The sequence below is a fragment of the Plectropomus leopardus genome, chromosome 11 (assembly GCF_008729295.1).
Source record: "Plectropomus leopardus isolate mb chromosome 11, YSFRI_Pleo_2.0, whole genome shotgun sequence".
Taxonomy (NCBI): Eukaryota; Metazoa; Chordata; class Actinopteri; order Perciformes; family Serranidae; genus Plectropomus; species Plectropomus leopardus.
This window is the reverse complement of record NC_056473.1, coordinates 29,742,452-29,769,842: the sequence shown is the minus strand read 5'-3', so window position 1 is coordinate 29,769,842 and position 27,391 is coordinate 29,742,452. Positions and strand designations below refer to the sequence as shown.

The 27,391-nt window shown below is 38.9% G+C and overlaps 1 protein-coding gene across 4 annotated transcripts; it reads right to left on the bottom strand.

Annotated features, from left to right (window-relative positions):
* wt1a (WT1 transcription factor a) lies at positions 1-27,391 on the bottom strand. 4 transcript variants are annotated; one of them, XM_042496081.1, is made up of 9 exons: positions 26,498-27,391; positions 21,994-22,116; positions 18,967-19,069; positions 13,854-13,937; positions 9,150-9,249; positions 5,350-5,494; positions 3,490-3,579; positions 3,009-3,101; positions 1-2,659 (listed from the first exon to the last, which is right to left on the bottom strand). In XM_042496081.1, the coding sequence occupies exons 1-9, from the start codon at positions 26,964-26,966 to the stop codon at positions 2,538-2,540; spliced, it is 1,329 nt and encodes a 442-aa protein (XP_042352015.1). In that variant the 5' UTR covers positions 26,967-27,391; the 3' UTR covers positions 1-2,537. The 4 variants fall into 4 exon arrangements, with proteins under 4 accessions (XP_042352015.1, XP_042352016.1, XP_042352017.1 ...); XM_042496082.1 differs by having other exon boundaries at positions 3,018-3,101; XM_042496083.1 differs by lacking the exon at positions 13,854-13,937.

The following is a 27,391-nucleotide window of genomic DNA, read 5'->3' as shown; positions in this document are numbered from 1 at the left end:
TTCTGGTGCTGTATCAAAACAGTCACAATACATTTAAACAGAGAGAAACCATCATTTTCAATTATCTCAGTACAAAATGTTTCACCGACATTTGCTGTTTTATGACTCAAATATTAATACACATGAAAGAAAGAAAAATGAAAGTATAAACACTTCTTGGATCCATCCAAAGACAAGTCTAAAATATATCAGTTAAGTTACATATTTTCCCCCACGGAAAGAGTTCCCATGGCGAAGAAGTATTATTTACATCTTGACCATTATGTCCCGGCCACAGAGCCAGTGTGACCCAACAGACATATTTTAGAGCTCGCAGTGTCTAAAACACTGCCAAAGTCCAGCAATATTTACACACCGCAGAGACAAAAGACTCACACGATTTAGCTCCAAGAGCACTGAGTACAGTTTTAAAAAAAATAAAATAAAAAATCCACTCACATTACTAAAAAAAAATCAGCTTTTTAAAATATAACCATAAAGAAATATTTGTGTTTGTATATTTAATGCTGACCGGACAAAACACCAAAAGCTTATTGCAAACGCTGCATAAGGTGTTATTATTCACTTCATTTAATCTCTTTAAATCAAACCCAGCATCATGTTTCATAACTAAAAACCATAAGAAGAGGCAGCGAGGGCGTCACGTGCACGAGCACAGCAAAGAGCCTGAATGACACCTCACGCCCTTTGAATCATTCCAGTGAAAGCAATTTTTATCCACAAAAAGAAAATAAATAAGCCTTCCCAAAGTATTCAACATAAGTGATATTTACAGCTGCGACGGCACAAAGCTGTTGAGGCATGTTTGTGAATGACCTTTGACCTCACTGTACACATGGTGGCCAGAAAACAGCTGGGGATGAATGAAATATTGCATTATTGTTAAGATGGAAGCATTTTTTTGTCTGAGATTCGGCCAGAGCGTCTTGACATGCAAAGATACCAACATTCACTCGAGGCAATGGGAACCTTCTGTGAAGTAAATGTACTTTGTATGTGTACATTTTCTTATTTACATCTACCAAACACAGCAGGTTATCAACTCAGCAGATCTGCATTTTTTGCTGTAGCCTTCTGTGTGTTGTGTGTGTGTGTGTGTGTGTGTGTGTGTGTGTGTGTCTGTGTGTGTGTGTGTGTGTGTTGTGTGTGTGTGTGTGTGTGTGTGTGTGTGTGTGCTGTATCAACACAGTGGTTCCATTCAGCTGATTTGAGTTTGAAAACAACCTAACATGTTCTTGGTTTTGGTCTTTTAATGGGATTTGCTGGCAAAAGCAAAATTATAGAATATTTCCAGCCTTATCGCTTAAATTCCACAACCTGGACGAATAGAGATCCACATATTTATGAATGTGTCAAGACTCCTTTGTATCGGGGGCAATTTAGGCCAAAATTAGTATTTTTACCTCTCAAATATCCTATCTTACCGTACGCATAAACAACAAAACCTCTCATGTATTATTTTACCTCACACATTCACACAAACGCCTCTTACACCCAATAAATTACCTTGCACACACTTTTTTTTTCTTGCAAACACTATTTTACTTTGTACATGCACAAAACACATTCACACGCACTATTTTGTCTTACGCATTCACAACAAATACCTCCCATAAACACCATTTTTTACTTTATGCATAAACAAAACTGGCCTCGCATTACACTGTCGACATATTGTTTCAAAAGTTAATATGAGTGCTTTAATAAAGTCTGTGTGAGAGGTGTAATATTTCCTAATGTAGTGAAAGAATGAAGTTGAATTAAACAAAGTTGCATGGATTTTAAAGAAGCAGAAAATGCAAATATTCAAGTGCCAGTACCTCAAAATTGTACGAAAGTACTGTACTTGAATAAATGTTCTCTGTTAAACTCCATCACTGGATGCTGCTTATTCATAAGTCTGACCTGCATGTCCTGCATGTCCCAGTGTCCCAGTGTCCCAGTGTCGTGGCTCTTCAGAAGATTACTTTTATCACAGAGCTGATTGGGTCGCCTCCAGTAACTGACATTAATTCAAACAAGTAACCGCTATTGTGTTCACTTTCCAATGTAACAAAACCAATTTCATGAAAATCGGTTCAGATTGAAGCAAGTTACAGTCGTTCTTGTAGTGAAATCTGCTCAATACACATGTATTTGTTTACTAGCGGATCTTGACCTCCCTAATATGTCGCCCACACAGAAACGCGTCAAATCTACATTTCTATATCTATGGGTAGATTAATGAATGTAAGAGGTTTTATTATATATGCGTAAGGTATAATAGTGTATGTGAGAGGCAAAAATACTAATTTTGGCCTACATAGCCTCTGATACCTTTGGCTCAGAGTGTAGGTCATGTTATCTTAAAATGAAATTGATGCACAGCCACTATTAACATTTTTAAGGGACCAATTAGGGCTCCACTGGTTCCCACACAGGCGAGTTTCTGGGGTGCAAAGGGGGTCACCAGGTCTGGATTAAGCGGTGACAGAAAATATAAGCAGATGTAACCCAGATGTTTACATTTCAAAGTGTGATACGCGCTGACTAACACCTCAGATGGTCAGCTGGAGCTTGGTGAGGTTCCTCTGGTGCATGTTGTGATGTCGCACCAACTCGTCGCTGCGGGCAAACTTCTTCTGACAGTTGGGCCACCGGCAGTTAAACGGCTTCTCGCCTGAGAGAGGTGGGATTGATGGGCGGGTTCGGAGTGACAGAACGTGGATTGAAGAAGAAGTGGAGAGGACGGTAACGATGAGAGGTGGAGGAGAGGAGGGATTTAGAAAGGATGCAAGCCGGATGGAACGACAATGAAATCAAGTGGAAAGAAAGAGAAAAACGAGAGAAATATTAGAATACTATGTTGATCATAACATGAATGGGAAGATTAAATGGACTTTTTATAGAACTGTATGTTAATTACAGAAATCATGTGAGATTAAAAACATGTTGACATATTTTGTAACATTACTTTCTGTGAACATCAAATGGATGAAGAAGAAATGGAAAAATAAAAGTTTACGCACTTGTTTTACCTGTATGAGTCCGGGTGTGTGTCTTAAGGTGGTCAGACCGAGAGAACTTTCTCTGACACGTCTCGCATTCGAAGGGTTTAACTCCTAAACACATGGACAGTATGCATGCACACACACGTTCAGCACACACACAATCCCAAGTTCACACACAGACACACACATACAGAAAACACATGTTCAACATCACACACACGCACACACACACGCACAGAGGGAGATAGAAAAATACAGTAGAGGTTTGCAGGGAAGCCATTCCAAAGTTTGACCAGCCTTTAGCAACTTTATCTGAGGAGAGTTCAGTGAACACAAAATGCAAACTGTGCATTTCAAAAGACCGCGTTGTCCAAAAAATGGCTGTCATGCAAACGACAGAGGAGAGGAAGAGGAGAGAGCAAATACAAAGAACTGAAACGGAAAATAAATAAATAAATAAATAAAGTCAGAGAGACAGACTGAGTAGAACTGATCAAACCTGTGTGTCTCCTCTGGTGTCTTTTGAGCTGGTCAGAGCGAGAAAACCTGCGGCCACAGTCTGTGAACTCACACTGATAGGGTTTCTCCCCTGGACAAGAGAAAAAACACACACAGTTAAATGCAATTTAATTATTTTTTAAAAATTGATCACTTTTTTTAATCCCAGATTCATCATAGATAACACAAACACCAACTGGAAAGTCAGTTTTTAATGTCTCATAGTTTGATATTTGGCTTCTGTTCTCTTTGTATTGATAGACAACAGCGATAAATGCAGAGCTGAATCATAGTTTCAATAAATAATTAGCCAAGTGACCGAAAATTAAAGCTACAGCAGGTAACCGACGCTTCACACGCATCTTCCTCCCGGCAGCACAGAGGATCTAGCAATCACAATTTCAAGGTTGGCACCGAGTTATGGCCTAAAACATGTTGAATAAGATCACCGTGACCTTGACCTTTGACCTTCGACCATTGGATTTAAATCAGTTAACCAGTTCTGGATTCCAAGTAGATGTTTGTGCTAAATTTGAGAAAACTACCTCAAAGCCATCTTCAGTTATTGCGTTCACAAAAATGAGATGCAAGGTCATAGTGACCTTGACCTTTAATGACCAAAATTTAATCACCTCATTCTTGAGTCTACCTATTGTGTTCACAAGAATGAGACAGATGAGGTCACAGGGACCTTGACTTCTGACTGCCAAAATCGAATCAGCTCATTGTAGAGTCCACGCGAATGTTTGTGTCAAACATGAAAAAGTTCCCTCGAGGCGTTCTTGAGATATCGTGTTCAAAAGAACGTGCCGGACGTACGTATGGATGTATGTCCAACCCAAAAACATAATCGCCAGCATGGAGGCATAAAAATAACTTTTTGTCATATTAGCTGATTTTGTGTATCTTGACAGTAACTCATTAGACAGATAATCTGTGAAAAAATCTCTTTTTTTGGCTCCTCTTGATGCTCCTAATTGTATTTGCAATAATCCACCATGCCTGAATAAAAACAGCCAATCGGAGACGGGAGGAATCTCGAACACAGCTGTCGATTGCACACACGTAGCTGGTAAACGAAGACAATCTATGTACGCCGGACGAAGTGAGCGCGTGCACTGGGGAGGGATCTATGCAGCGAGACTCTGCTCTGATTGGTTGTTTTCATGGTGCAGTGGATTCCTGCAGATGCCACTGTGAGCACTAAGAGGAGGCAAAGGAACATTATTGTTTTTAAACATTATCTGCTTCATGTACTACTGTAAGGATATATTGACAACAAATATGACAAAAAGTTATTTTTCTTAAAAGGAACCAACCATAGCTTTAACTGGCAACATTTTTAAAGCAATTCGTTTTAATTTTCTTTCGTGAATGACAAAAATCGTCAAGTTCAGCCTTCTTTAATGTGACTATTTGCAGTTTTCTTAGAATTTCATGTGCACTGACCACCTTTCAGTTTTGGTATGATCAAGTGTTTGACCAAATATTGTGCCTCTCTGACATTGAGGAACATTAGAATCAATCAAAAATCATCACTACTGAGGTAATTTTTGTATATTTTGTAATATTTTATCCTTTTTTGGACTCAAATCATCTTTTTTTAAAAAATTTTCTCCTGATTCTGACTCTTGAGCTGCTGTAACGTGTGAATTTCCCTAGTGGCGGATTGATAAAATCATTTTGGCCTTCATTTAGGACATTGGAGACAGTGGAAACAAGTCAAACAGAAAACTTTTGAGTGAAGTAAAAAAAAACAAGAAAGCATAGAGACACTGGTACAATCAATACAGCTGTCAGTAGTTACATAAGAGGTTAACTGTAATATTACAGCACATTTTCCAGGTTCTGTTGGTTTCACCTGTGTGTTTGCGACCGTGCATCTGCAGATGAGACAGCTTGAAGTAACGTTTGTTGCATCCTGGGTAGGCACACATGAACGGACGCTTCTCGCTGCTCTCTGACCGCACTATGGCTGGAGCGATGCTGGGCACCCGCCGCACATCCTGCGCACACACACACAAACACATATTTTAAATCCAAACCACTCACAGCAGAATTAACAAAGTCTCTCCCTGGACATCAATAATTGAAACAGTAAAATGTAATTTAGAAAACAGGCAATTAAATCTGTCCTGTGTGTAAATAAGTGCATGTGATGTGTCTGCCTCGTGGGGATCGTTATAATGAAATGCTCATATATTCATTAGATGGGAATTAGCAGTAAAATGACCCCAGACTGACTGCAGCCTAAAGGGAGCAGTTAGTCACGCCTTTTAAACAGACCCGCACCCAGAGCGCCACGTTACAGCTCTGCTGCTCACTGCCGACACTGTTGGAGAAGAATTACAACAAATAACACACACGTCGGAAAAATTTCTACATTAGTTAATCTACATAGTAAATCTAAATATATTCTTTTTGAATTTGTCCTGCCCTCTCACCTGCAGACCTGTGAACCCAGAACATGATGTGATGTTTCAGCACATCTCTGTTGGTGAAAGCAACCACAGAGTTTTGTCTCTGTCTACGGTACATTTTTAGAAATTACGCTGGCAAAGTTACCCTAAATTTAACCACTCAGAACACAAAAATGTAATGATGGATTTCTACTCTAAATGCACTCATTACCAAACTATTACTGCTATGATAATAACAATAATAATAATAATAATAATTAGCATACTTTATTATGTGATATTTTTTCTGTCCATTCCAATGGATGAAGAATCTTAACACAGAAATCGCCTAATTGTAAAAAATTCAATAAATGGACTTTACAGACCTTTTAAATTAATTCATATCAATGAATAAATAAATGCTTTAAAACAAATTACACATATTTTTTTAAATCATTTTTGTCATCAAGGCTCAAAATATCCTTAATTTTCTCTTAAGGATCTCTTAAAAATTCTTCTTAAATTCTTAAATATTCTGCAAAAATAATAATTTAAGATTCTAATGATTAAGGTTTTTTAATCATTAGAAAATAAAATCTGAAAAGTACATTCCTGTTTAAACTGTATTTCTCAAATTGTCCAGTAACACCATCCATTCCACTGGACGAAAAATCCTGTGTGAAATCTTTAGATTATGATTTTTTGAAATTTATGAGTGATATAACATCTCATTTTTACTTAAACTACTGTTTAAACACAAATTCTGTCCATTAAGGATATGTTTTATAGACTGAAATGTACTTTGTGCTTCCTAAAAGTACAATATTAAGAGTTTGAGCGGTTTATATTCCTGAGGTTAGCGGGAACTTTACTTGCACAGAGCGTCTTCATGACAAACACAATAAGGCAGCACATGAGGTCAATAAGTCGACATCAGTGCAGATTCACTGTTGGAGGGTTTTATAAGTCACTTTCACGAGTTGGTTTGGGACGGCACTTAATGTGACAGATACTCACAAAGGGGAAAAGGTGTAGGGAGGGTGTGGGAGGTGGTTTGGGAAAGGCCCTGGCTCTTTACATTGATGCAGACTAATAATCTTATTGTATTTTAATTTTTATCAACGACATCTGTCCGTCCTGGAAGAGGGATCCCTCCTCAGTTGCTCTTCCTGAGGTTTCTACCATTTTTTCCCCGTTACAGGGTTTTTGGGGGAGTTTTTCTTTAGACGATGTAAGAGTCTAAGCGCGGAGGGATGTCGTATGCTGTAAAGCCCTCTGAGGCAAACTGTGCTTTGCAATAATAGGCTTTATAAATAAAACTGACTTGAGTTAATCTACACTCAAAACCATGCACAGCTAATTAACTGGCTGTTTGCGCTGATTGAAGCAGGGAGGACAAATGCAGGACAGGTGGCAGGTGGATTCAGGAAACTTTAGGACACAAAGTGGGCAGTGGTAAGTAGAGGAGACTAACTGGGGAAGTGAGAACAGGTGAGTAAACTGCAGCACCAGTGAGGGACAGGAGAAACTAATCAGGGAGGGACAGACAATCAAAAAGGCAGAAAAACACAAAAGTAAAACCAGACGGGACACATGAGGTATGAACCAACAAAATACAACAGGAAACAGACTAAACATGAAAAAATACATGAAACAAGGAAAAACACAAGCGGGAAATCCCCAAAACAAAGTCCACAAGATCAGCGTCAGTTAAATCATCAGCATCAGATAAACTCATATAGGCCTAATTTTCTTGTAACTTTTTTACTAATTTCTTGCTAATTTTTGGGTAATTTTGTTTTTGCTCATTGCCTGTTTTTAATGATTATGACAGACATCATGCCAATTTGCTCAGGTTTCAAAGGGCTAAAAACACATGAAATTTTAGTATAGTTGTGAAAATTGCCATTTTTGATATAAAAACGGAGGGTTTTTGCAATAAAAATGTCTAATACAAAATAAAAACATCGTTCTATATAAATCTGAAATACATCACAATAATGTGTTGAGTTTTACTATTATGGCTGATTCATTTAAGTCATTTATGGGATTAAGTATTTTTCAATTATTTACTCATTTGTTTATTACTGGACACTCTGAGGCTCCACACTACAGTAACCGATGATTTATCCAGCATGCCGAACTGCAGTAATCAAGAGCAACGTCAGGTGTGGCTTTTCTGTGTAATTCGAGACCAGACAAGCTCCCTGATTGATCTCCTGACTGCAGACTGATAGAATCAGCTGCTACAAGGTTCTTGATCACAGTTTTCAACAAGCTGCGTAAGATTTTTTCCCGTTCACAAACCAATATTAATGAAGAATGAAACTTCATGGCCATCATGTGTATTTCCTTTGGCAGTGACTGAGAATTAGTTTAATCCCTGTAATAAAAATTACAGCACAAAGCATCACTTCGCTACTCGATCTGTTATCTTGTGTTTTAGCAGCTCTTAAATTATACTTTAAAAGGCAAGAGAGTGAGAGTTTGTTTATTCTTTTGCTGCGAGCCAGACCTCTTTTGTGTGTTTGGTGCTATCCATTTCTATCAACAGAACAAAAAAAGAAGGAGCAGAGGAGGAAAAGGCGTATGGTGAATGATGAAACAGGCCCCAAAAGGAAAGAAAGAAAGAAAGAAATATCTTTAAAAGTCCTGCTGCGGACTAAGAGCAGGTCTGGAGAATCTCTGCTCCCCGTCCTTTAGAGCTGCTGACAGACAATAATTAAAATCTAATGATTTATTAACATGCTGATCCTCGTATGGAAACTGTATCTTTACCCAGTGTAACCCTATGTGTGTGTGTGTGTGCGTGCGTGTGCGTGTGTCTGTTTCTCCACTGCTAATGGATTTGTGGAAAAAGATTCCTCTTGGCCTTTAGAGCTGCCTTTAAAAATCTCTGCATGTGTGTTTGTGTGTGTGTGTGTGTGTGTGTGTGTTTGTGTGTGTGTGAGTGTGTGAGTGTGTGAGTGTGTGTGTGTGTTTGTAAATCTCTCCTCTGCTACATATCAGTATTTCCTCTGCACACAGCCTGGTCATTGCATCAGGCTCTCCACCACTCATCTCCTCCTCCTCTCCACTCATTCAAAAATGTTAAAAATATATGTTCTTTTTTTCTGTGTCACTGATGCGTTTTGCTCCACTGTTAATTAGGGTCCTTTTTTATGCAAAGGAACCTTCACAGAGTGTGTAAAAGTACAATATGTAAATAAAAAACAGCATAAGGAGGGTAAGGTCTGTGTGACGAGAGGTGTGTGAGTCGTACCTGGATGCCCCTGAAGACTCCGTGTGTGTGTATGCGGTACTGTGTGCTGCAGCTGTACAACATGGGGGTGCTGGGGTCGCTGTCGTAGCCTGCTGTATGGCTGCCAACACAAAAAGTGAGAGGAATTATGAAAAACAAATTAATATATTAACAGTCGATGGACTTAAAAAGTCAGAAAAATCAACACAGAAGTTTAATACTTTTACACCATTTTGAACAGCTGTCTCAAATCCAGCTGTTGTTTCAGAAATGCAAAAATGCAAAAACATATTGACATTAAAAACACGAGAGAGTTCAACGCAGACAGCTGCAACATAAGGTAGGACGGACGTAAAGCAGCGAGAAATCATGTGGGTCACGAGAACATGATTCAGTGCCATAAATCCATACAGTGTAGCACACTTGCAGATATATAGAGCATTAACTGCTGTTTGAATAAGGACAGCGTCAAAAAAGTATAATTTTCCCCTTGTCACATACAGCCTGTAATGCATAACACAGACCAACCATGTAGTTGGGAGGAGGAGGTATTTTTTGTGTAAAACATTTGGTCCTATAAGTTCATGTTTGGCCAAAATCAGCTGACACGTGCAATAAGAAGCGTCACATTTAGAGTGATATGAGTCTACATGTTGACTTCATAAAACCATGCAGCTGTGCAGATGATTGCAGATATTATCTCTACATTAGCCACTTTACTGCAGGGCTATGCAGTAAAAGTGACCAACTTGTCACGTGGTGCCGTTTTCTCAGAGACCCTCCGTGTGTACTTCTGATGTTTCAGGTATCCTTCTGCGTCAGCTGTTTATAGCCCGGGGTGCCCTTACTGTGATGTCAACAAATGCACATGGTGGGATGATGCAGGACGTCCTTATGTTTACACAACATGAGCATGATCGGGATTAGGCAGCAAAGTCGCGGATGGTTAGGATTTTAGCAAAGGAGGCACATGGTAAGACTCATCAGAAAGTAGCCGCTCTGCAGCTGGGAGTAACAAAGACGAAGATCCAAGTCATTTTATACCCAAAAAGTCCAACTTTTTTGCGCAATTTTCAGAGAATGATACATCAGTGCTTGCAAAATATTCAATGTACACTGATATAAAAGTAAAAAAAAGTAGAAAATACTCCTCTTTTAAAAGCTGAAACCAAGGGATATTTGGCATTAATGGTATGATATTAATCTACACTTCAAATTTGCTTTTTAACAAAAATAGTTTCCTGTTGATCAAAGGATTGATTAATGACTCATCATTTCATCGCTTACAGAAACACTTCCAGTAATGTATGACACAATCAGCTTTTCACTCTTAAAAAGTAGAACAAAACCTGCTCTGTGTGACACAGCTGCCGGCGTTGCCGCGCTCATATCTTCTTATGATAACACGCAGAAACAGAAAGCTCTTGTCTGTGAAATGTGTTATATTTCAGTCTAACCAAACGAGGAGGATGGGAGTTTGCATCCTGTGCTGCTGCTGCTGCAGTGGGAATGTACCGTAAACGGCCCGGCGGTCATAAGGTGCTCTTTGTCTGCCTCGCTATTTCCAAGGACAGCAGAGACTATGTCCGCAGTAGACACGGTGTTAATCATAATGCTCCTTTGCTTATGTTCATTCATTCATATTTTGGGGTGTTTTAGTTGGTTGTTGCAGGTGATGTACAAGTTGGGACACCTTAACATGGACCGTCCTCCTTTTTAAGTCCATTTTTTATGTCCTTGGGGCTATTCTAATAACAAAAGTCTGATTTTTTTTTTGACATACCCCATAATTTTTTGAATATAGGCCTATACCGTACAGTTGAGATGGAAGTTTATAATAGTAAAACAAAGAGAAATTGCAAATTATTTAGTTTCAATACTTGTAAAATGTTACCAACATATTATTGATTTGGAAACATAAAAGTAGCAGTATTACCCATACTAATATTATTTCAATGCATGTTTACCATTTAAGTACTTAAAATGTCTCAGAAATGGTAAAATAAATAAATAAAATAATTAATGATAAAAATTTTTTCAACAAAAATACAAAGGAAAAATATCAAATAAATTTTTTAACCAAGTATCAGTACTTTTACTTTAAAAAGCCATCTCATGTGTTAGTGTTAGACAGTAAAAAGTAATCCTTCAAAATAATTTCACTATATATATAATAGATAACATTAAATGTATCATTTAACAACAATGATCAGATGATTTTTTTTATTTCGTAGCAAATAGTCATTTTAATTTCATCAGCTTAGCTTCACTACTTTTACCATAGAAAGCCAAATCAACCGTTTGGTAGAGCGTGTGTTTAAAAAAGCTGTTACATGAATCTTTTTAGTAACACCTCTGAAACTATAACATGTCGAATAAATATGTCTAGAGACCTCATGTCTTATGATTTTCCTCGTTACAAACATCCTGTGGGAGGAAAACTGAAAAGGTCAACTGTAAAAAGGCGACATCTAGTGTATTTTTTTAGCCTAACATACCTGAACCGAACGGTAGAGATGGCTCAGTCAGGTTGAGCTAAGTTAAAGATATAGTGTCTCAAAATGTGCTCAACCAAACTTTGGAGCAGGACGCTGAAGGGTTAAGGTAAACAAAGCGCAGCGATTCGAGGGAAATAAATCAGATAAAATATATAATATCTTCCTCTCTAAGCTCAACTCCCCTACACTTCCTCTTCCTCATCTCCTGCCCCTCGCCTCGTCCTTTTTTTTTTTATCTCTCTGTCCTCTACTGACTCCCTCTTCTTTCTCTTCCTCCTCATCCTTACTACTCCCTCACGCCTCCCCTCCCTTCTCCTGCCCCCCCCCCCCCTTGACAGATTTACTAAAAAGAGTCACAGAGGAGATCGACACCAACGCACTGAAAGCTGACGGCCACAAACGGCATGATAAACCGATCTCTGAAGATCTTTTCGTGCTCGTGAAAAAGAAACAACGATCTCTCCCGTCACTCGCTTAAAAATAATCAGCCAGACCAACAACACTATATCTGATTTCATGAGCCTCACTTAGTACACAAGCACACACTCACACTACTTCTTCACAATGCAGCAATACTCCTCAAGCACATACACGTCTCTATCACACACACACACACACACACACACACACACACACACACAAACATATTCAACTATGATGAATGCCTGTTGGCTCGGGGTGGAAAGGTATTTGTGAGCCGACACAGAGACTGACCAGCAGTATGCAGGTCACCATGACATAAAGTACAGTGCATGCTGTTTTTAACTCTGTGTGAACTGGGCATCCTGCAGTAATCATTTCTAACTGGTTTTCATGTATTTCTGCCTTCATTTAGAGAGATGGAGTCAGGCTGCCATCTGTGATTACAAACTGTACATCGGACAAAGCTCCAGTCACCAGAAAATGTTGGCATTGTATGTTTCTGTAAACCACATATGTGTTACATTTATATCTTTGACATGTTTCATATCAATGTTTCTAAAGTTATTAGTTTACTGTGATGAGGTGAAGGGGATGGTGGATGGTGTGACATCTATTCACAACGTCCACCGTGATGCAGACTACTGAAACCAACAAACAACAAAGCCGGTTGTTTTTAGCGAGTAACCACTGTGTTTCCAGTGGATTTTTATCCTACAAACAGCAGTGTTTTTTAATGAGCAGTCGCTTTGTAGCCAGACAACCACCAAACATGGATTATTTTAGCAACCATGTCACTGTTTTTCCAGCAGCTTTTCAGCTACTAAACACTGGTGTTTTTTTAATGACCAGTCACTGCATTTTCAGTGAATTTTTAGGCATGTTGGTGTTTTGGCCTGCTTTTCATTCACCAAACTGTGGGTGTTTCTAAGCAACCAGTTACTGTTTCCAGCAGCCTTTTAAGCCACCACACATGAATGTTTTTTAATGACCAGTTGCTGCATTTTGAGCAGCTTTTAACCTAACAAACCTTTTAGTAACCTGACGCTATGTTTCCACCAGGGATTGACATGAAAAGCAGTTGTTTTTGACATACATGGCTGAACTGACTGCTGAGATAGCGCCACAAAAGCACGTATTTTAAGCCAAAATATGATACTTTCCCAACCAAAAGCAAAAGCTTTCATGGTGCCCGGGGTACCACCTTATCTTTTGTCTAAAACCAGTGAGAGTTATACATAAAGCATGTCCCTCAGAATAACACAAAATGGTTCATGATGGATTATTTTGAGAAAACAATAGCAGAAGTGTCCTGGTAGCCCCCGTTTTTTTTATTTCACGTCACGGACAGGCAAGAAAAAAGGTTAGTAAACAGCGGAAAGCAGCATGGAGGCCTGTGAAAACTTTACAGTGGTTAATTCTTTTCACTTAATCAGTTGCTCTTTTAAACTCAGTGCTGACTAATTTCGACAAGTCTTTGAGCTCTGCTTGTGCGAGATGGACATTATTAGCCGTGGTGCATCACTGCATCTTGCTGGTTAAAGAGCTGAAATTAGTGTGTTCACCCAGATGTTATGTTTCCATCAATGCCAATCAAGCCAATAAATACCTGTGACTACTGCAGAGTCATTTGGTCCACGTGTGAATGCAGATTATAATCTTTTATTTTCCATTAATGAGCCAGATGTTAGCAGGTGTTAGTTTTTTGTGCAGTGGAAAAGTGGCTTAACACTTGTCAAGCTTCCGACTGTTTTAATCAACAGAAACTTCTCTGACTGCTGCTATTTAAAGAGAGCAATGGTCCTACCTCTTCATGGTGGATGCCAGTGTACTGACAGGGTTCCATGCCACACACTCCAACTGAGAGGTCATTTGATATACATTTTCTCCGCTGTGGAGGGAAGACAAACGTAGAAGAAAAGCTCATGAGCTGTGCAGTGGTGCCATTTAGCAGGGTTGAGTGTGTGTATCCAATTGCGTGGCTGTGTTGCCTTTTATTGTCTTCTATAGAAGCAGTGTAATGAAAAATACCAGCACCCACACACACACACACACACACACACACACAGTCACAGGTGGAGCTGACGTTAAAAAATGTGCCTCAGACAGACACCAAGAAAGCTAAATTCTTCCATAACAGCCACCTTTCATTAAACGCAGCAGACTCCACGATCATTATTCAGACCTGTCATATGATTAAATACACTGACACACACACGTACACATGCACGCACACATACACAGTGGATTTATAGCTCTCACCCCCGAACACCACAGCCCCTCTATCACACCACCTGCAGGCTCGCAGCAGTCTGGACAGGGTAGATGTGGTGCCTGGTACCTTGCTCATTACGCAGCTATTATTTTACAGTACAGCAGGGGCACGCAGCCAGCAGAGCACACACGGCATTTGTGCTGATGTATTGTTGGAATGGAGGCCGAGCACAAGATTTAAAGGTATCATCCGACATTTTCAAATACATAAGTGTCTGCTTTTTTTCTCAACTGCTGACTGGCGGAGCCCATCATTGATTCAGCCTACATGCAGTCAGTAAAAATCTCTCTGTCCCATGCTTCTGTTTAAGGCACCCAATCTGAATTAGAGAAAGCCTATTTGTGGGAAACCCCTCTGGTACACAGGAAGCCTGCTGCAGAAATAACTTAAAATACAGAAGAAATTGGTAATTTACCACAAGGGATGATAGTTTCCGTGGCAGAACAAATAGAGTGCAACTATGGAAACATTATCAGTTGAAAATCCAAAGATGAACCTTAAAAAAAAGAGCGATTAGAATGGACTTTAATCCTTGGCACCATCAAAAAGCAGCTTTAAAAAGTCCTCTTTCACACGTTTATAGTTTGTAGTTGTTGCAGTGTGGTAGGGTGTTAGCCTCTGTGTGTGTGTGTGTGTGTGTGTGTGTGTGTGTGTGTGTGTGTGCATGTGCGCGCATTAATAAGTCCTCAGCATGTTTTCATTTCATGTTGTTCCAGCGAGCCAAGCTGACGGCCTGCAGAGTAAATACAGTCCTGTTGGTACCAGGCTGCAAGATTAGACAACTGACTCAACTCATATGAGACTTCCCAGCCGTGTGTGTGTGTGTGTGTGTGTGTGTGTGTGTGTTTGTGTGTGTGCTGAGCAGATATTAGATATGTTTATGGCAGAGACGACTGTTGGGATAGTAAATGTCCACCCCACATCTCTTTCTCTGTCTGTTTGACTCTCTCTCTCTCTCTCTCTCTCTCTCTCTCTCTCACACACACACACACACACACACACACACACACACACACACACACACTAACACACTAAAACTGAAGCACTTGTTCCTGTTATTTACAGGTTTTCTTCTGTCCTGCTGTTGCTGAAAAACACCGTGTCAGTGGCATGTGAGGAATGTTTCATTTAGAAACATAACAACAAGCAAACAGTTTGGAGAACCTGCAGTGAGGATTCGTACCTCCACCGAGATCTCTGGATATGTTTCTGAAAACCAAGTACGGCTCACTGTTGTGGAAGATATGGAGATTTTTTTAGATTTACAGTGTATCCTGGTGAAACTGTGAGTGAAGTGGTTTGCATTATGGTCAACGTGCGCACATTAGCAAGCCTGCTGAGCATAAACTTCATCACAGTTCAGTATTTTGCAGGAGGTGTAAAATCTGACAAGTTGATTTTACTTAAAATAATCTCGGAAACCGTCTTGAAAAAAGGAAAGTAAATATAACTACAAATCTTAATTTGCTTATGTTAATGTTTACTTTATATCAAAGTGTGAACTTTACCAAAATTAACTTAACTTAACAATTAGATTTATTTAGATATATAAGTAAACATAAATTAAGATGAGCAGTTATATAAGCTTAAATTGTTCAAGGTTTCAAGATTTTTTTAAGTTTATAATCTGGCCAGATTTACTACAGTCATTTCCATGAGGCAGTGAGTACTTGTTGGCAGATTGGACAATATATTAATATTCCCTTAAATGTGTGCTTTTGTTTTTGGTGAGAGGGAGGAATAGGGAGGATAAAACTTTGAGACAAAAATGATGCCATGCCGACGTGTGTGCCTGCAGCAGCGCTCGTACTTCATATTAGCCCTGCATAAGTCAGTGCCCTTGAGCCACCCCAGCAAATACAATCTGGACATGCCATTACTACAATGCAGGCTTTTATATGAGTATCAAAAACATATTTAGACAAAAAAGTGCACTCAGTAGATCGCAGATATCCACCAGGTGGCCGCCTGAGCTCATCACAGCCACTGCCATTGTCTATTTCTGACGGGGCAGCGGTGCGATGCACAGAGAAGATCAAGTTCTCCTGTTAACAAGCACTATATGGAAAGTAAAGATATTATATAATTATGAGGATGAATGTATTTGTAATAACTGAAACAGCCACAAATCTTTGATCAATGTCATTCAGAAACTGACTTTTATGGGTAGTAACTTTGTCTGTAGGAAAAAGTATTGAGACATCTAAATTAGAAACAACTTTGAATCATTCTGTCATACCTATAGTAAAAGCACAAATATCAAAGAAATCTTGACCAAATCTACAAAATCTGCAAGTCCTCAGAATCAAGATGGGAAAACACTCTTCTTCTGAAATGCTCCTGGAGCAGTATGACCCAAAAAAAAGGTTGAAGCTGAGGACAGCGGTATTGTATCTCCCAGCTCCCTTACAGTCAAGATAGTGGTAAAGATATCAAAAATAGGGATTCATTTATCTCCTATACTAGTTTACTGTAGTGGATCATAACACAGGAGTTAATCTGCAGATTCTCCAGTTCTAAATGAGACCAAACTTTTCTATGGAGGTCAGTTTTTTAGCCACAAAGACGCCCAAAATGTGGCCGGCAACAGACAGTAAAAGACTTGTTGTAAGTTAAGTCGAGCAGTCAATGACGGTATAAAGCAGCCAGTAAAAGAGGCATCTCAACAAGTGGGAATCACCGCAATCACAAGAGGTCCTTGAGCATACAAACATATGCGTGCACACAAAATATTAGGCTGATTAGTCCAGTAGTAAAGCTGTGGACAGACAGATGCACACACACATGCCAAAATCCTCTCCAGGCTTATACCTGGCAAAGACGAAAATACTTTCGTAGTTTAAAAGGTTGTTTATTTTTCAGAACAGAAATCTTAGAGATTTGACTTTGAGAGATGCATACATCTTAATTCATTAATATCATAAAGGAATTTGGGTGACACACATTTGGTGACATACACTGCCTGCAAAGTATCAACACAGATGATCAAGGACTGTCACACTGTGTCATTAATTGTATAGGTTAGACGATAAAGCATTCCTGTTATTTACTAAAAGCTACAGTAGGATAATGTTGGGTAAAACTGCAAAATGTTGCCCAAAATAAAGGTAGTGCAACTGACCTTAAAGCCAAAACATCTATATGAGAAAAGCCAGACTAATAAACTCAAAACTTGTTCATTTTTCCTGGCCCATCATCTGTATGGGGAAAATATCAGCACGTCATGTCAAAGAAAAGACCTGTGTTGAATGAGAAGAGTAAAATAATGGTGATTGGCCTGCATAGTTCTGTCTGTACCGAGCAAAATAACTTGATTTATGACATTTTCCAAAAAGTAAATCAACCCACTCTGCTTCAGAACTTCCTGATACTTTTAGTTTACGTCCTTCAGTGGCACCGTGACACTCACAGCTATCTGGTAATTATCTACAATCTGCATTTAAGGAGCCTTTGAAATAAGGATTTTAGCCCACTCAGAACCTAATTATGTTACAAACATGAAAAAAAATATTATAATGATTGATTTCCTCGCTAAATCCACTAAAAATAATATTTGGATACTTTATTGTGTTTTTCTCCTGTCCATTGCAATAGACAAAAAACCTAACACGAAAGTCAAACTGACTCCAAATGGTGTTAACAGACATAAACTATGAGATTATTTATTTCTCGTGAAAAATTAACTCATATCAATGAATAAAAAGTTGAAAGTTTTGCTTTACAACACATTACATAGATTTTAATTTCTGTCATCGTGACTCAAAATATCATTAACTTCTAAAGTATTTTCCCATGAAAACAGTTTGTGGAAAACCTCCAGAGATTAATATTCTGTGAACATAATTAATAAGATACAATAAAAGCTTATAGTGTCATTAGAAAATCAAATCTTAACAGTATATTCCTGTTCAGACAGTTTATCTCCTATTTAATTTACGGTGACATTCAGATCCATATCTTTTAAAAACTCCTGAAAAAAAAAGCTGAACATTTTTTGTATGATTTTTTTAACATGTATAATTAATATAACATTTGATGTTTACTTTAAAAGCTATTTAAACACAAGTTATGTATTTTAACTATATAATTGATGGACTGAGACGTGCCTTTCACTCTCTCCTTGTCGGCAACGCTTGTTAAAAAAGGGGGGAGTGGCTCTACTACAGTCCACTTTAGATGATGTGGAACCCTGTGATTGGCTTACAGACATCTCTTAAAATAAATCTGCACATTTCGGTGCAGCTGATTGGAAATTATCATAGATCTAAACATCCTGGAAAAGTTATGTCTATTGGAATGAATCTGGACTGATTGGGATTCAAACTTCTCATGAAGTAGGCATAAACACAAGCGAAACAGCTGAAAAGCGCCCAGAGGAAGCGGAGTAAAAACAGAAAGGAAGCGGCCGAGGCAGGCAGACCTGTCCTGAAGGTGGACATCCTGTTCAAGTCTGCATCCTGCTACCTTTCACTGAGTTACCGCCGTCTGACACGGAACAACCAACAATGGTTCCTGAAACATTTCCAACTTTGTTTCTAATTAAAATAGATTTTGAAGAGAGCGTGTGTTCTGTGCATGTATGAGTTGTCTGTGTTAAAGTGTGTGTGTGTGTGTGTGTGTGTGTGTGTGTGTGTGTGTGTGTTACCTGTTGTAAGGGTTCCTCAGCAGCAGCGCCTGGCTGCCCGTACAGCTGTCTGAAGGTGTGTGGCATCCGTAGACAGGAGGAGGTACAGGATACTGCTGCTCCGCTGCAGTGCATGGACACACAGAGACGTCATATATAATCAGTGTTGGACAGTAACAAAGTACATTCACTTAAGTACAGTTTTAGTGTATCTGTACTTGAGTATTTTTTGTTTGTTTGGGGTTGTCGTTTTTTTTAACTTGTTACTCCACAACATTTAAAAGACAAATATTGTACTTTTGACTCCACTCCATTTCTATAAAGGCTCTCGTTACTCGATAAATTTGCAGTGAAGTCAGCTGATTTTTTTTTTTGTTCTCAAATTGAAAATACCATAAAATGCGTGTGATCTGTAGTGTGTTCCCGTTCCTCTACCTCCTGCATGTGCTTCTCAAATTGAGCAGCTCAGTGGTGGAGACAGGTAGACAGGAGACGTCATCAACAGGTATTTGTAATTTGCAATTTGAGATTAAGAAGAATTTGTATTGTTTTAAATGTTTGCTCTTATTTGCAAAAATTTAATGGTCTGCAAGAATTTTCCATCCAGGCTGAGAAAGCTGGTGAAGGTTTTAATTTTTCCCATTTTTCAAAAAATGAAAATCACAGCAATCGTCCTTTTGTCAATCTGTGTTTCTATGGGAATTATTACAGACTTTGCAGCATGTCCAACAAGCTTTTTATTTTGAAGGTTTTACAAGCAGATGAGTGTATTCAGTGGGTTGTTTTGGAGTCATTAGGTTCTGTAAATGCATTGTGACAATATACAACATTTTTTTTAAAAAGTACTTTGGATAGTTAAGTATTTTTAAAAGAAAGTACCCCTGTACTTTAACTCAAGTAATAATATGATGCAGTAACTTTCACTTGTATTGGAGTAATATTTAACCAGGAGTATCTTTACTTTGGCTCAAGTAAGAGAGTCGTGTACTTTGTCCACCACTGTATATAATACGTGCAAATGCTTGTGTTTGGACTTCTTTCATACCTCGTCCCTTTCTAAACTCTGCCCTCTCCTGCCCTCTGTGATTTTTCTTCATTTTTTGGCAGTTTCTACTCCAAATAAAGACCTTTCGCTTCGTGTTTCTCTCTCCGAGCTTCCCCAGCAGTGAAGTGAATGGCTCCCTCGACACTCCTCTACATTCCAAAAACCCTCTCAGCTTCGATTCTCCCAGTTATCTTTGCCGTAAAAATCGGCAGAAATTTACAGCAGCGGCTTCATAGAACAAACACATTTACATGTTTACCAATCAGATGTGCAGAGGAGGGGTTAAAGGCAGCGGTGGGCGGATGAAAGAGGGGATCAGACTGGGAGACGAGGGAGTTAGTGAGTCAGGATGTGGCTGATTTATACCTCTGACAGGCGAGGTCACTGCGGAGATGTCAGAATAAGGGACAAGACACTCCCTGGGTGAGGGCCATGGAGATGCCATACAGACGCAGCTGTGCGTTCACTCTGACATTGTTTTTTTAAATTTTTGTTTTAAAGAAAATTCACTATAGTGATAGATCAGAATAAATACTTTAATTAAACAGGAATGGGTCAAAGTCCAATGTAATGTCACTTTTACTCGACATATTTGACCTTTCAGTAGAAGTCAAGTCTGTGGTTAACTTAAAGCCGAACTGCAAGACTTTTAGTTTAAGATTTTTCAAATTTCAGGTGCTGAAAATGAGAGAGGCCCTGCAGATAACAAAATATGGTGAAAAGTTCCCAAAGTGTGTGGAGAGCAATGATTCGCCCTAAACAGCACACCAAATACTAACAGATTCAGAGTCCAGATTCTCAAAATCACAGTGATTGAAAGAAGTAAAGAAGTAAAGTTCTGTATTTATGTACAGATTTTAGGTACTTGTGCTTTTACTCCACTGCATCTTTTTTATTTATAACAATAATTTTAAATAATTTTGAGTTATGTTTGGTTGTTGTTTTTTAATGTATTTTTTTGGGGGGTGTTTTTTATTTATCTGCACTGGGTACTTTTACTTTTAATACTTTAAGTACTCTTTCCTGATTCTGATTACTTACTTAATTAACATTCTCAGTGCAGGACTTTTGCATGCTGCAGAGTATTTTCACAGTGTGGTATTAGTTCCTCTGCTTAAGTTAAGGAACTGAATACTTCTTCCACCACTGCAAAATCATAAATCTTGGGTATTCAAATGTGAGTTCAGAGTAAACAAGCATAGCAAATGACTAAAATTCACAAAAAAAACCACTTAAAAATCTGTATGAAGTCATGGAGACAGCGTGAAGATGAACTGTATGTATTACGGAGCGTGCTGGAGGTGAGTAAATTCTGTGCTGAATCCTATTCTATATTGCATTAAAACTTTCTGAGACTTGCAAGACCACTGGCGGTCCTCGGGGTTCCCTCTTACAAGATATTAAATCAGAATATTGAACATGTTGAACATTTGAAATTGGTGTGGCCAGGATGGACTTTCAAGCAGATCAAAGGATGTCAAAAGCCCATATAAGCCCCTCACCACAGGAAAACCTGACATCAGAAACAATCAAAACATCAGGGCTAGGAGTCGGGAGAGGGGAATCGAGCGCAAAATCAGCCTGATTCTCTTGTGGTGTGTACCTGGCATTAGGCAACATTACTACTTGGTTAGGTTGATGAAAAGATCATGGTTGAGGTACGTCACGTAAATTGACTTCTGTCACTAATGACTGACTAATGATGTGGTAAGTTATCGCTGACTGAGACACAAACACTGTCTCCTGGGTCAAAGTCCTGTACTGTTTGACCCATCCAACTCCACACTGTTTTATTATTGTTGTTTTGGAGTTGTATATTTTAATTTTGTATTTTTGTTCTATGTTGTCTGTCTGTAGTACAGCCTATCTATCTGTTATGCATTTTTTTGGGCAGATTGAAAATGAAAAACTCAGTGCAGAGAAGCAAAAACTTTAGTATAAAAAAATTCCTCATAAGTTGAACTCACAGCAAGTTCTGCACTCAAAGACATAAATACACATACCCATAGTGCTTTGCTGGGTTAGAGCGTCTTCATGTTTGAAGGAATGGTTGGAGAACTGCGAGCTGTGGTGTGTAGGAGTGTGACCGTAATTACCGGCTCCGTCGAATGCAACCGTGCTGTAACCTGCAAGACAGAAATAAAGAGCAGTAAATATACAGAGTCACAACACATTTAGGAAGTTAAAATCCATCAAACATTATCTTCTGAACACTGCAGCTATAACGACATGATTGTGGTGGTTTGTTTTTTTTTCCTATAATTTAAAGGCCAGTGTATAAAACCCTGCAAACTGTGAAATATTGTTTAATTACTGTAATTACTCGCTTTGAATAAAATTTTCTGCTCATGAGAAAAAAAATTCATAAATAGTCAAGTTATTACAGTAAGATGATATTAAAAAGTAGTCTATTAAAGTATTTTACAGTAAAGTAAGTGGCGTTTCTGCACAGACACATTGAGGAATTTTCAACAATTTAAAACTGAAAAATTGTTTAAGAGATTGTGGAGTCATTACTTCAAGGTCACACACTGTAAATTACCACATGTTCAATCCTATTTCACAAGATGTAAACAACATTTTGGCGTGGAACACAAAGAAATAAAACATAACACATGAGTAAACAGAAACAGCACTTCAAAATAAAAGCTCTGTGCAAGAAATTTACAGTACTTCAAAATAAAGTTATTGTTATTTAGATTTTTCTTTTATAAATCGGACACATTCCCAAGTCACTTGTGGTCCACACAGAATGGACCAACGACCCACTTGTAGACCACGACCCACCAGCATGGAAGATTTTTTTCCCCACAAATATTTTAGAGCTATTTTTAAAGATTCATCAACACAAATTAATCAAATCAAAAAAAATACTGAATTCACTTGACAGCATTTAAACATGTTAATTTTTCCCATATTGATTTTATGTTAAGTTTTGGATATTTAATGAAGGATATTTTATTTGCAACAACATAATAAATGTATGTCATCTTTGTCAGAGACGTTAGGCAACTTCTCTCTTACATTTAGGATGCATTTTGCTTTAAAAGTGCAAACGCAAAGCGTTGGATACTTCACAGAAATGACAGCGATTACATCATTCTCTACTTAGTTTCAAAAGATCATTTTTAAAAAAATTGGTTGTATTAAACCACATAATACCAGGGCTCATAAATATGTGCTCGAACAATGTTCCTCACACACATGAAAACACACACACACACACACACACACACACAGTTGTTTGGAGGAGACTCGATCTGTGGCTGACATCTCAGACCAGACCTGACTCATGACTTAGACTGACCCAAAGGGCGCAACACACTCTCATAAATCACTCTCTCTCTCTCTCTCTCTCTCTCTCTCTCTCTCACACACACACACACACACACACACACACATTATCTCTCAGTCTCACATGCATGCTTCATTAATTAAAAAGCAGCACTTTCACTCATTTTCGTCAGTGGATCATTGTGGGTGAGAGGAGAGAGGGAAAAAAACTCATTAAACATCCCCATCTATCTTCCACTCACCCCTGTCTAACTCCTCTCTCTCTCTCTCTGTGTGTGTGTGTGTGTGTGTGTGTGTGTGTGTGTGTGTGTGTGTGTAGGGTGATACTTTTGTTGCCCTGAGGTCCAGCACTGAGGTGACAGGCTATGAGGTCAATTTGTATTCAACCGGAAAACCCAAAGTCTGGAAATACCCCAAGACACAAACCAAACTGCCATTGTTATTTATTTATTTGTTTATTTTTTTGCAGAAATTCACAATCCCCATTTTTATTTTAGCCTTTTGCATCCTGAGCTGGTATCTGAATTCCTATCAGAAACCACTTTAGCTGTCATCAAAGATGTCAAAGACAAGATGATTTTGTTTTTAAGTGAGTTTCAGGCATTATCTTTAAACATGGGCAGTACACTCCAAAATTAATTCAAGTAGGTTAACTTAAATACTTAGGTTCAATTTCTGCCTTAAATATTTGAGTCAATTCAACATACATTTATTAATTGTTTTAACTTATTCCATTGAGTTTAATTGACTTGATTGTATCATGCTTGTTTTTTCAAATTAACATTGCAAGTTCAAAATTTGGAGAACTTATTAACATGCATGTCAACTTAATTTAATTTGTTTAATTAATACTTTCTGAGTTACGGTTATCGACAATGATTCATCGTTTTAATGTTAATATTTGAGTTATAACAGAGGACCATAATTGAGGCAAAAATCAAACTTTTTATCTTTATTCTTTATATGAAAACATGTAACTAGAGTCTCACTTGTATACATCTGTTTACTTGTGTACGGCAGACCTCAGACTTGTTTGTTGGAGGGCTCCTCGAGTGTGTTTTGGATTTTTTTAATGAAATCTAGTATTGTTCTGTGTCCTTTCCTGACAGTGTTGCTGAGACACACTCAAATATTTTCTCATTGTTTGCTTCTGTGATGTGTTTAGTAACAGACCCTGCAGACTGTAAAAGCTATTGAACTCATAAAACAAAATAAGACTGAAAATAAGTTTTGATTGCATCTGCACGCCTGTTTTAAACAATAGCGAAATGTGAAGTAGTATAGGTTTTATTAGTATTAATGTGAATAAACGCTCCGTTCTGATATAAAAGTGAAGTCCCTGCTGCAGGGCGTTCACAGTGATAGTCTCTGTGACCCTGCGTCGCTATCACCTCTGCAGTGTGACCCGAGTCCTGCTGTGAGTTTGTTTGTCTGTGCTCGTCCAGCCACAGCGGGGAGCAGATAAAACAGGTTAGGGGTCGGCTCAGCTCTTTGATTATAATGTTATTCCTAAATTATCTGCTTGATAAGCATGTTATTACTAATTAATCTGTTGGGAAACCCCCAACAGATTCATCACCCTGCATGGAAAAGACCGACGAGATCGGCAAGAAAAACTCCGGCAGGTTGAGATTCAGAATACGTGTTACATGATATAAACCTGATTATTATGGTCTTTGACACATTTCCTCACTATGTGCCCTTTGACCCTTAAAACTATGTCTTAAAAAGAAAAGTGAAATCAGATGACCTACGTGTACAATAGGATACTGTAGGCACTAATAATATATCAAACAAATTATTTAAATTCCATTCAACAGTGTCATTTTCACTCCAACATAAGGTTTATGTCTATTTGTCTTAAACAATTCATCTTTTCAGCAGATAAATAAAAAACAACATTTTGAGGATTTTCACATTAAACAATAACTATATTTCCAGCTGTTTTAAAAAAAAATAAAGATTGAGATTATTATTTTTTCCCCTTTTTTTACGTTTTGACTTAAATTACTACTTTGCGATACAAATGTGTAACACTGACTGTAAAGTGCAGACTATAATAGCCAAAATGGGAAATTACAATAAACTCGGCAAAGCCTCAAAAGGTGCAACTTTTTCCCCTTTTAATTACAAGCGGACAGAAAAACTGTGCCATGAATGCATTCAAGTTTTTCATTTTTCATTTTTATCAGTAATAGTAAAATTGTTAAACAAAAGTTGTTTTAATACCAAATTAAAATTCCACGTGCAGAGATGTCATCGCTTCCTCACACTAACATAAGTGTTACGGTAGTCAGAAGCCTTAATACTTTTCCGCCCTCCCTCAAGTTTCATATAAAGATTCAAGTGTAAAATTATTAAGATCTTTGTAAGTGTACACTTCTGAGATACTAAACAGCAAATATTTCAAATTTACACTCTTATTTGAGTAATTAATCCCTGAACATTCATTACAAAAGCAAGAAACCTTCATGAATGACGAAGAGTGACTGAAGATGACTGAAAAGTCAGGTTAAGTTCATGAAAAGTTCATGACTTATTGGTTGTTTCTTTCAGTCAGCTGTCATCTGGGTTTTTAATGGGTCATTTACACAAACAACAGCTATCTTTGTCTTAAACATTAATACCCAAATATTAAACTAAATTTATTTATGAGTGATGCTTGGATTTATTCTGTTCGTCAAAGAAACAAAGAGGAACCATCAGTTTTCTGTGAGTGTGTAAACTGGATCACTAATGTTTTTTAATGGGATTTTTCAAATATCTGTACAGTTTCAACAGTTACCTCTTGGTTTATCACACACTCGATGACGCACTGACAATAAGGTGAACGTCTGCCGGTTTAAACCTTTTTAAAAAACATCTCACACATGCAAAAATGGACAAATCTGTATATGATTGGTGTCCTCTGAATCATGCTGCAGACTGACATCAGGAGGGTAAACCTCTGCAAATTAAAGGATGAGTAACATAAATCTGCAGCATCTCTAGAGCTAGATTAACTGAAGCGGTGACTCATTCTGCTCTACTTTTAATTTTACTTTCCTGTCATGGAAAAGTGAACTTGTTACCAACTTTGTGACACAGAAAAAGAAACTGAAGGACGAAACTATGCAGATGATACAAAACTTCTGACATATTTAACCTTTGTGATTGACTTACTGCGCACACACACACACACACACACACACACCAGTCCTTCGCCAGCCCTACCTGTCTGGTTGCGGGCTGCCTGCTGTGTGTCCATACAGTTGGTCAGGTACGGTGGGTTGCTGAACATCCTGCTGGGCGGCTGGTGGTGGTGCGGCGCGGTAACAGATGGAGGTTGACTGGGAGGTGCTGGTGGTGCTGGTGCTCCAAACGCCCCATACCTGCAGGCCCCGGTCCCTGTAAACTGCCCAGAGAAGTGGACGGTGAAGGCGCTGAGGCCGCAGTGAGGGTCTGTGTCGTGGTGGTGGGGGTCGCCGGTGGCCCCCCAGCTGGGCTCCTGCTTGATGAAGGAGTGTGGCCCCAGAGAGGTGTGGGGGGCCGCCAGGGAGGGGTAAGGGGAGGCGGCGGTGTGGAAGTCCAGGACGGGAGCCCACTGAGGGGCCGTGCTGACGGGCAGAGCAGGGCATCCGGGGCTGGGGCCCGCTGGGAGCGGGGGCAGCAGGGAGTTCAGGTCACGCACGTCTGAACCCATTGTGGTCCAGGGGACAAAACGTGGACAAAGGTAGGCTATTTTTAAACTGGATCTGTCTCCTTGTTACCTGTCTGCGTCCCTGCTCGGTGTCAGGCCGACCCAAACCCAAATCAGCCACCACCCTGTAAATCTCTGACAGGTTTCCTCTCACTGCTTCTTCTCTTTTGAGTCTTCTCTGGTTCAGTTTTTGCCCATCAGTCGTTTAAAACACCGCACTGTGGATCTCCTTAAGTCTGACAGAAGTTCATGGCGAGCAAAGCCACAGCAGTCAACTTTTCTCAGCAGCAGCAGCCCGAAGAGAAGAAATAAACATGCTGATCAGCTGTGATCTTCAGTGTTTCCCTCCAGAGCAGCAGAAAAAGATTGTTTGGCTCAGAGAGATGGAGTCCATTCAAGTGGGAGAAAGGCTTCTGCTCAGAGCTTTC